An 11582-nucleotide genomic window follows, 5' to 3' on the forward strand; every position below is an offset into this window, starting at 1 on the left:
AGTCGGAACCCAAAGAGCAAGTAGAGCTGCAAAAAAAGAGAAAAAAACGTGGTGCAGAAAAATCCGCCCAAGATGAGCGCCCTTTTTAGGGGCCTTGAGTGCCAGCCAATCAAGGCTAAGCGCCCCTTTAGGGGCCTTGAGCGCCAGAAGTTGCACCGCATCACGCCTGGGTGCCCTTCTTGGAGGCGTTGAGCGCCAGTCTCCTGTGTCGCAAAGTGCCTGCTTGCCCTAAGTTGGGGCACTGAGCGCCATCATGTTGGGCTTGGACCCTTTTTCTATTATTTTTCTGATCTATTTAAGGGCTTGGTCGTCCTAGGGATTGTATCTTTTGATGGCTTGAGCACAAAAACACATGTTTTGCTCCTTTTAAGGAAAATTTGGAATGCAGGAGCTCTCCTCTTCAGTTTCTAGGGTTTTTTTTATCTCTTTCATTCCATTGTACACCTAGTTTCTCCATGACAATGGGGAACTAGACTCTATTTGTTGTTGGTGAAGATGTAACCTCTAAACTCTTATGTAGTTGAATTTGATCCGATTTATATATGCTTCTTTCATTAATTGTTAGGGTTTTTCTCCTTCACTCAATGTTTGCTATGTTTAACTCATTCATGGCATGATGTACGATTTGCATGAGTATCGGGAGATATCTTACAATTCAGGATCTGGAGAATTGGTTGTCTTAAGCAATATTGGCCAGGGATGGGGATAGGAGGTTTGGTTGTCTTAAGCTTCTATTCGTAATGCAGAATTAATAATTAGAGATGCAAGGGATTGTGGTCTAGTAATTAAGGATGGGCTTTCTTCGCCTAGGGATCGAGTTTTAAGTAATTTAGAAAGTGACATTAACATTAATGAAGAAGATGAATTCTTATATACATGAGAGTAATTAGGTGAAATCTAAACCCCAACAGCATATTCATCCCATATTATCAACATCATCCATTCACTTTTGTGTTTAGCCTCAATTGATCAAATTGTATTCATGTTTATTTTTCTGCACTTTGCATTCAAAACCCCCAAAATATTGTCCTTAAAGTCTTAATTAGTCAAGCAATTACATGACTATTTAGTGTCGTGAGTCTCCTGGGAAACAATACTTGATCTTACCATTTTATATTTCTTTATACGATTCAGTACACTTGTTAAAGTCTTAACAATTGCAAACTTAATACTTTAGTGTACCATAGTCATTTATACATCATTGAAGAAGGGATATGTGATTTATTTTTTCTTGCTTATTAATATTTAAGACAATCTGATTTTCTTAGTACAATAAATTAATACTTTTAAATTTATTTTTATCATTTGTGACACTCTGCTCTGTATATAATCAATGAATGTCATTGGATTAACTTCTTATAAATTATTGCATTGTGCTATACTTGATTATAATGTGGTGGAAACAATAAATGTAGCTAAGCATTGAGTTGCTTCATAGAGAGAATCATGGTGTTGTTATATTGGTATTTTTTTAATATAGGTTTAAACCCTCATTTGGTCCTCATATTTGTGTGTCAATCTCAATTTGATCATCGTATTTTTTTTTGTCTCAATCGGGTCCTATTACTTGTAAAAATGAGGCAATTAAGTCCTCTCCGTTAAGTTTTCTCTTACGGCGTTAAAAGATGCTAAACTATATTTCTTTTTAAAATGATGTGGCATTATGTATTAAATTGAATGGATTATGTGTTAATTACACATGGAAAAGTAAATTCTTACCATCGGAAATTTCCATTAAAAAAAAAATCTCACCCATTAACTTCGTCTTCTCCACAAAAACCCTAGTCGTCAGTATGCGTCGCCATCATCCTCGCCAGAACCACCATCGTGCTACACAACCATCAATGGTTAGAGACACCAACCAAACTGAATCTAGTGGAGGATCCGAAAATGAACCCGGGTCACCTAAGCATTTCAACTGGTCGGACACGTTGAAAACACTGCACACGGCCCTCCGACAATCTCGCCTCTCTCCGTCACTCTCGCCCTCGACTGGCCACCGTGCCGTCGCCGTCACCAGCCACCGCCACCACAACGCCGGCCGCCACAGAAACCACCCCCAGCACTAAAACGCAACGTCTATCATCCTCGCAAACGTCACTCAGACCGCCACTCTCAAATCGCGTCACCTCCACCACTCAATGTCGCCGTTGTCGTCCTACCTATTGCATTCTTTTCTTGACTTGGGCGAGAGCCTTGCTGATTGTGTTGTGAGCGTTGGGTTTGTGTTTTGGTATTGTGCGTGTGTGTGTTTCGTGTTGTGCGTGTATCAAAGGAGCTTGGGTTGTGCGTTTTTTGTTGTTTTGGGCAAGTTCTATTAAAGAAGAATTAAAGGGTAAGTTGATACTGATACAATTTATGTGGTTTCTGTGTGTGGGCTGAGGATGACGGTATTGGTGCGTGAGTTGGGATGGAGGGGTTCGGATATGTTGGTGGAAGACGGCGTGGTGATGCCCACTGGTTTGGGCGTTAGGCGTTTGGGGTGGAGGAGAATAGAATAGTGATTGGCGTTTGGCGTTGTTTCAGGTGTGGCGGACCCTTCAGCCCCGGCCATCGCTGCCTAGAGAGGGGTCTCAAAATGCTAATTCTTGTAGAGGAAGAGGAAGAAGTCGAAGGCGAAGAGGTGATGGAGACGAACCTTGCGACGATGGAGTTATTGGCACTGTCTGTCGGCGAGTTGACGACAGCCAAAACAATGAAGTTACGAGGACACATTGGGCAAAGAGAGGTATTAGTTTTAATTGATAGTGGCGAGAGCCACAACTTCATTGATTGGAGGGTGGTGGAGGAACTGTGGATGATGATGACAAATACATAGCCCTATATGGTGAGTCTAGGAGACGGTCTGAAGAAAAGAATTAGCAGGTGTTGTGAGGGGGTGAAATTGGAGCTTGGGGAAGCTCAGCTGGTTGAAAGGTTTTACCTGTTTGAACTTGGGGGAGTTGAAATAATTCTTGGGGTGGAGTGGTTGCAGAAGCTGGGAGAAGTAATGGTGGACTGGGGAAAGTTGAGAATGGTGTATCAAGAAGGAGGAAGGGAGGTGACAGTGAGGGGGGACCCCACGTTGGAACGCAGAGTGATGAGCCCCAAGGCGCTAATGAAAATGGATAGGGCTGAGTCTTGGTACGTGGTATGGGAGTTGGGCTCAATGGAGGCCCAACATAGTAAATTGAAGAACGTGGGCCTCACTGAAAAGCAAAAAAGTGAATGGAGAGGCTTCTAGAGAATTATGACGTGGTGTTCTCTGAAGCAACGAAGCTGCCACCTAGTCGAGAGATTGAACACCACGTACAACTTAAAGAGGGGGTCGACCCGGTTAATGTCCGGCCATACCGGTACCCGCATGCCATTAAAGCTGAGATAGAGCACCAGATCGTTGAAATGCTACATACGGGGGTGATCCGATCGAGCCACAGCCCGTACTCAAGTCTGGTAATCTTGGTGAAGAAGAAACACGACAGCTTGCGTTTTTGCATCGATTACCGGGCACTCAGCCGAGCGACGGTGCCAGACAAGTTTCTGATACCGGTGATCGAGAAGCTATTGGATGAGCTGAAGGGGGCGTCTTATTTTTCGAAAGTTGATCTGAAACCCGAGTATCATCAAATCTGTATGAGCGAACGGGATGTGGAAAAAACAGCATTCTGAACTCATCAGGGGTACTACGAGTTCGTCGTCATGCCATTCGGGCTTACTAACGCACCGGCGACCTTCCAAAGTGCAATGAACGCACTGTTCCAGCCCTATCTACGTAGGTATGTTCTCGTATTCTTTGACGACATTCTGGTATACAACCGCACGTGGGAGGAGCATCTCGAGCATGTTAAATGCGTGCTCACGATTCTGCAGCGAGACCAGTGGGTTGCGAACAAGAAGAAATGTGAGTTTGGGCAGACCCAAGTTAAGTACTTAGGGCACATTATTTCCAGCAGAGGAGTAGAGATGGACGATGAGAAGATCAAGGCATTGGTGGAATGGGAGTGTCCGAAAACAGTGAAAAGTATGAGGGGATTTCTACGGTTAACGGGATATTACCGGAGGTTCGTCCGGGATTACGGCAAGATCACCAGACCCCTGACAGAATTACTAAAGAAAGGGGGATTTTCATGGAATGAAAAGGCAGAGGAGGTGTGGGTGAACTTGAAGAGAAAAATGACGACAACGCCAGTATTATCGTTGCCCGATTTCACACAACCTTTCCACATAGAGTGTGATGCGTCGGGAAGTGGCGTGGGGGTCATGCTGATGCAAGGAAGAAATCTGATAGCCTACTTTAGCAAGGCTCTGTCCGAGAGAAAATTAAGCAAGTCCATCTATGAAAAGGAGCTGATTGTTGGTATCGAACAATCGGTATCGTTCGTAGATAGAGTATAACGCAGCGGAATAAAACTTTAGTAAGCGGAAAGCGTGTTCGGTCACTTTGTATTAAAATGGTCAGTTTATAAAATAAATATTCTAAGAGAGAATTTATCGAATAGTTGATATGCGTAAAAAGTAAACAGTGTAGGGAATAGAAAAATCACACAAATAATTTTTATACTGGTTCGATTCAAAAGAATCTACGTCCAGTCGTTAATCACTATAAACAAGGATTAACAGTTCCACTAAAAATGAGTTTCACAGATTACAAATATAGTGAATAAAACTGATAAAGTAAACCTTCCTTCGACAAACGAACCGGAAGATGAACACTCTGCCAACTCGAAGAGAACCGCTCTGACAATCGACAAACGATACGCGAGCTTCTCCTATTCACGAGACCAGGAAGAACACCTTGCTAACTTGAAGAGAACCGCCCCGACTATCGACACACGAAACGCGAGCTTCTCCTATTCACGAGACCAAGCAAGGGAACCTGAACAATAGCTTTTGAGAACTTCCTCTGACAAACAGTATTCTCAAGAACTCTCTCTGTTTAGCAACGTTATTTTGAATTTCTCAAAACCTAAATATATAGCCATCAGCTCTGAATATCAAAAGTCGGGTTCCAACTGACACAAATAATCGATTATTGTAAGTGATAATCGATTATTCAAGTCCGTTACAGGTTTTCCAAAATGTGATAATCGATTATATGAAATGATAATCGATTATTCCTGAAAGACTTGTGATAATCGATTATTGCTTCTCCATAATCGATTATTTCAGTAAAAATACAAGTTTTACAAAGTTTTTAAGACTTTCCTACTACATTTAATTTCTACAGAGTTGCTTTTAAATAATTCTAATATCCTCTTCAAGTAAAACTTCTTGCAGCATCATCAAAACAATTTTCTTCAAGATTTACCAATACTCCTTATTGGTAACATTGATGGCCCCGGTGTTAGCGATTCAGCATTGGAGGCCTTATTTGGTGGGACAGTGGTTTGTAGTTCATATGCACCAGAAAAGTCTTCGTCATCTGCTGGAACAGCGTATTACCATCCAGAACCATCAGGACTGGATAACGAAGCTTCTGGGATACGACTTTGAAATTGTTTATAAGACAGAAGTTGCGAATAAGGTTGCAGATGCTCTTTCAAGGTAGTTTGAAGGGGAAGATGAAGGGGAGAAAGAGCTGAGTGTAGTAGCAAGACCTTTTTGGCAAGATTTTGGAGAGATAACGCAGGAAGTAGAGGTGGATGAGTTTTTGCAGAAGGTAATGAACGACGTAAGGAGAGACCCTAACACCCATCCCGCTTATACTTTAGAACATGAGAGGCTCCACCACAAAGGTAGATTGATGTTGTTGGCTAAGTCCAAATGGATTCCAAAGTTGATAGCCGAATTCCATGTGACACAAATAGGGGGCCATTCGGGAGTGTACAGAACTTACAGGCGCATAGCACAATCATTGTACTGGGCCGGGATGAAGAAGGATGTAACGGAGTTTGTGGCTAAGTGTCTTGTGTGCCAACAACACAAGTACATAACATCTTCTCCTCAAGGATTACTACAGCCCTTGCCAGTGCCAAATGCAATATGGGAAGAGTTGAGTATGGATTTTTATAGTTCGCTTGCCTAAGTCCCAAGGGTATGACGCAATATTGGTGGTGGTGGATCGCTTGAGCAAATACGCACACTTCTTATCGCTCAAGCACCCGTATTCGGCGAAAATAGTGGCTGAGGTTTTTATAAGAGAAATTGTGAGGTTGCATGGGATACCGCAATCTATAGTATCTGACCGGGATCTGTTGTTCTTGAGTATATTTTGGAAGGAACTATTTAAAGGTCAGGGTACACAACTAAAGATGAGTACCACCTAACACCCTAAGACGGACGGTCAAACGGAGGTTCTAAATCGTGTCTTAGAGGGTTATCTTAGGTGTTACTGTTCAGAGCAGCCGAAGGGGTGGGTGACTGTGTTGTCGTGGGTCGAATATTGGTACAACACGAGCTACCAAGGAGCAATAAGGTTCACCCTATTTGAAGTCGTGTACGGGAGGGCGCCTCCTTCCTTGCATAGGTTCATTCCTGGTGAATCTTTGGTGGAGGCTGTGAGTCAGGAGCTCCTAACCAGGGATTAAGCCCTAAAACAATTAAAATTTCATCTGGAAAGGGCGCAAGACCTTATGGTAAGGCAAGCTAATAAAAGAAGAAAGGCTGCGAACGTGGAAGTGGGGGATTGGGTGTATTTGAACAGGCTCCATCCAACCAGGCTCCATCCAAAGCTAGCAGCTAGATACTTTGGACCGTTTCTGGTAGTTCAGAAGGTGGGGGAGAATGCCTGTAAGTTGCAGCTACCAGAGATAGCTAGAATTCGTCCTGTCTTCCATGTTTCACAAGTGAAGAAGGCAATAGGAGAAAAAAGGGTGGAGAGAGACTTACTGCAGGACCTACAGGCCGAGGGACCTTCATTCTGGCCCATAAACATTTTGGGAAGAAGGCAGCTGCAGGAAGGAGGGGAAAGTGTACCACAACTGCTAGTTGAGTAGCAAGAAGGAAGGCAAGAAGGGGCTACCTGGGAGAATGAAATCACTATACGGGAACAATATCCCGATTTCAACCTTGGGGACAAGGTTGGAGTTCAAGGGGCGAGTATTGATAGGGATGATAGGAGATGGTTGGTTTATGAGAGAAGAAAGAAGGGGAACTAACTAGGGGGAACTGACTGTAATTGTTTAATTATTTTAACTGTTTAGAACAGTTAAGTTTGGGCGGTAGAGGTTGTATAAATAGAGGGTAGATAATTAGAAGGACTGTTGATTGTTTTGTTAGTTGAACAGGATCATACCTGTGAGGAGGGTTAAGCCTCCGAATTCTTTTCTGTACAGAGACTTTATTCTGTGAATAATACACAATTTCCATATCCTTTTGTGTCTTTTGGAGAGAAAGTGAGTTTGGGAAATTAGGTTCCCAATCTAGGAACCTAACATTGTATTCATCCCAACCACAAGCTCTTGTTGAAAATCCAAACTTGATTGCAAAAACTATAGAACAATTTTAGCGTAAAAATAAATCTTGTATCTCATGTTTTTCTATCAGGCAGTATATGAAAGGGTTGTGTTCAAGCCAGAGAAATGATAAGAAAACCTCCCAGGATTCAACATTTGTTTGCTCAATTATCTGAGAGGCTAAGAAGAGAAGAAGATGAGGTAAACATGATATATTCCTTTGATTTATTTGGCAAGTTTTATATGAATAATTCAATGGACTTAAGATTGTCATAATTAGCTCCTTACAAATGTAATGCACTTGTCTCTTATTTTTATAAATTGGAACCTTGGATTCTCATTTTTTTTTTTATAAATTTGGATTAATATTGAAAATGTTATGACAAGTTTTCTAAGTTGGCTATGTAGTTTCTATTATATCACATTTTAACATTTTTCAAATATCAATAATTTTTAAATTTGCCTTATAATTTTTTAATATATTATTAACTAATTATTATTTTATATTGTAGGTATATGAAAAAGAAAGTTTATCAAATGATGAAACAATGAAGAAGTACCAAATGATAAAGTACCAACTGATGAATACAATGAACAAGTGATGATTATTATTCATAACATGTTTATTTTAATTTTTAGGAAACATTAATTGTATTTCTAATATTTACACTTTATATAATAATATTTTGGTTTATATATGTTTACATTTAATTTTGGTTTCATAATATTTAATTTTTGTTTCATATTATTTAATTTTGATTTATTTATGAACATCTTTTTAATATTTTAATTTAGAATTGAATATCTTTCTTTTTTAATATATAAACAATTAGTTGTATGATCATATTAATATATTGTAGTTTATTTTATATATAATATTCAGTTTTAGTTAATATTATTTAATTGTTTATATGGTTCATGATCCTATTTTATTACAATCAAAAGTTAAAAAAAAAATTGTACACATTTTTGGCGGTTTTGGCAAAACCTCAGTTATTTCCGGCGGTTTTTTGGCAAAACCCCGATTATTTTCGGCAGTTTGGGCAAAACCCCAGTTATTTGTGGCGGTTTTGGCAAAACTCTGATTATTTCCGGTGGTTTGGCAAAACCCCTGCTAATACGGCGATTTTGACAAAACCCCCACTAATAGTGACACACCTTTTCCCAGTGGTTTTCTACAGCTTTTCCAGGGGTTAAAACTCCCGGAAACGAAAAAAATAACCCTCGCTAAAATTGTATATTTTTGTAGTGAGTTAGTAGTTCAGTTCAATTTATGTTGTAGTTTAGTCCAATTTAATACAGTACAGTTCAGTTTTATAGAACAAAAAATAGTTCAGTTCGGTTTGTCTAAACTATTATACAGTTCAGTTTAAACAAACTAGTTTTTAATTCAATACAGTTTTTAGCAGTACAGTGCAGTTCCATTTGCCTACCCCTAAAGACAACAGACCAATCTCCCTTTAGCTTATGATGGTTTGATCTGTGATGGCTTCTTGGATGCTCCTTAAGTTGCTTTTTGTTATTCTTCAAGTAAATGACTCCTTGTCTAAATGATGGGCTTGGGCCCAAGTCATCACGGACGGTCTCAAAACCTATGCAACCTTAAGTATAATCTCTAGTTAAGTTTACTTATAAGTTTTACTTATTAAGAATTGGGTCGTGATTACAATTTTACTAATCATAATCTTATCTTAAAATCTATAAATACAAATTTAAGATATGATGTAAGAAGATAGATAATTGTATTTATTACGAACTTAAGATTTCATTATGATCCCCGATCGTTTAGGTTGCTGAACGTCAAAGTTTCTTTGATAGATATCTGTACGGTTTTAAGTACAAATATCAAGAACATAAAAGAATTGGACTAAATATATACAATACAAGATAACACAAGTTGACAATAGAAAAGTGTGAAAGAGTGTTTGATAATAATTCTCAAGGCCACACCCGAAACAAAGAGTATGGTTATATCAAAACATATGCATGTAAGTTATGTAGTGTTATTAGTTGAAATTCTTTTACCAACTTTTTTATGATGTTGACGAAAAAACTCTAATTAATATTGCCTCAATGTTCTTTCATTGAACATTACAAAAAATGTTAAGAAATTAACAAATGCATAAAGCTGTACCCCTGAAAATACCATTACCTGAGCATTCAGAAGCTCAAAAGCTTAGACTAGCTTTACAAAATATGGAACTAATCACTAAAATTTACACTTTCACCGATCCCTTGTCTGCTAACCTGTAAATTGAATAATTGAATCAAGTATACAAGAAATAATCAAACAATGGCAAATGCAAGTATCGTACAGTTCGTTTCAAAGGGCATGAAGTATGCATTTACTAACCTCGCCCTTTCCAATTTTCTTATCACATCTTGCATAGCATATACTGTCATCTTTTTCACCTGTTTCAATTGCAGTAATAAGGACGAAAAGTTAAATAAATTTACAGCACAAAGCTCTTGACATGCCATATGAAGATGATTATCAATGATTATCCACACAAACTCAACCACGAAAACAACACTATTATAGAAATAATTAAATTCTAAATGAGAGAAAGCTCAGAAAATTAAGCTTTCCTAGTTATTAAAGTTTAGGGTTTTGGGTACTGGACCTTATCATTCTCCCCTTCTGGATGGTAAAAATAAAGACCTTCAAATGTGTCTCTAAATCTTCTAAATATTCCACTTGCGAACAAAATTTAAAGCGAAATCATTGGTGATCTCGATCAATTGATAAGGATTTTCAATTCGGTGTTAGGTTTCACACGAATCATGTTAGACACATATCTATGATCAACATTTACGTTGTATATGATCAACACTATATTTTAACATTTGAAACTTCAAACATCCATTAAAAAACTGTTAAGAAACTCTACTCTGGAAGCCTCTCGTGCCATCTCCAATACCCACATCATCAAACACTTAACCAACATACACAAACCAATACAAATAGATTGGCATACCTCCAATTTGTCCTCAGCACACCCATGATTTATTGGAAGTGTACGAAATTCCTCGGTTAAACCAAAACACACCCCAACACTTTCAGGAGAAACAAAATCCATTGCGACCTTATTACACGACTGCAAAAGGAAGTCATATATCATGGATTTACACACAACATTTGAACATTACTTTCAATAAAACTTAAAAACCACAAATTCAAACCTCAATGTTGTCAATGTATCAACTATCAGAAAATATAAATATAAATTACAACAAAATAACGAAACCAAACCTTGATTCCTACAACGAAGATTAAACAAATTTACCTTGAGATTTCTAACTTGGTGAGGACAACCAGCTGGAATGAAAACAGCTTCTCCTAGCTTCTGAATAAATGTCCAGGGCTCAATTCCTACAAGAAAATACTTAACTGTAAATTTGTAGAGCACAAATGAAATCCAAAAATTGTGCTACTGACCATACTCCTCCTTTAGCTTCCTCTTGTGCTCCACAGTCAAATAGAAGGTCTGGTCATGGATGGGGTGAATAACCTTCGTTACCGAATAACATGAGCCGTTTGGCAGATGAATTAAGAAAAAATAAAGTATAATGAGTGAGTGAGGTACCCTCAGCAGATGCATTATCCATATATAACAGGTATTGTCTGCCAAATACTTCAAACTAACTATTAATCATCTTTCATCCAATCCGTAAAGGCATGTACTTAATGAAAATTTCATTACAGGAAAATGAGAGAACGTGAGAAAGGCAACATTATAAGGGTGAAAGCCTCCAAATATTAGAATTGGTAGGAACCAAGCTTTACTGATGATTCAGGATGATAAATAATATCCAAAATACCCTACCTGCTTTAAAGGACGGCAATGGATATGACTAAACTCTCTGAAATGCTTCCTCAGATACTCCTGCAATTTAGGTACGTCCTGCCTCCGAAAAATATCCCACACTGCACCATCTGAACCATCCCCTTGGTCTTGCTCCAACTGCTTTTCTTTCAAATTCTCAATGCCAGTAACTTCCAATTTAACTTCAGCTATATGCGTCAACACATTTACCTAGCACAGACAAAAATATTAAAAGGAAAAAAATCCTGTATGCAATCTTGAACATACAGCAATAAATACAAAACATACTGTTAGGATTTAATATTTGATTTAATATTTGATATCCTTCTTTTTAGGTTTTAAGATTTTGTTTGTTATTATTTCTGTTTGTTATTATTCTGTG

At 38.6% G+C, this 11582-nt stretch overlaps 1 protein-coding gene across 2 annotated transcripts in view; it reads right to left on the reverse strand.

Moving 5' to 3' along the window:
• Positions 1-9419: 9419 nt before the first annotated feature.
• LOC106764357 (lysine-specific demethylase JMJ25) overlaps positions 9420-11582 on the reverse strand; it is a 9920-nt gene continuing 7757 nt past the window's right edge. For both annotated transcript variants that reach the window (XM_014648640.2, XM_022782121.1), the window contains exons 8-13: positions 11201-11410; positions 10813-10885; positions 10661-10746; positions 10352-10471; positions 9727-9785; positions 9420-9620 (exon numbers count right to left, since the gene is read on the reverse strand). In XM_014648640.2, coding sequence (XP_014504126.2) covers positions 9590-9620; positions 9727-9785; positions 10352-10471; positions 10661-10746; positions 10813-10885; positions 11201-11410 — 579 coding nt within the window. In that variant the 3' untranslated portion in view covers positions 9420-9589. The remainder of the gene's footprint in view (positions 9621-9726; positions 9786-10351; positions 10472-10660; positions 10747-10812; positions 10886-11200; positions 11411-11582) is intronic.

This window comes from Vigna radiata, chromosome 6, assembly GCF_000741045.1.
Source record: "Vigna radiata var. radiata cultivar VC1973A chromosome 6, Vradiata_ver6, whole genome shotgun sequence".
Lineage (NCBI taxonomy): Eukaryota > Viridiplantae > Streptophyta > Magnoliopsida > Fabales > Fabaceae > Vigna > Vigna radiata.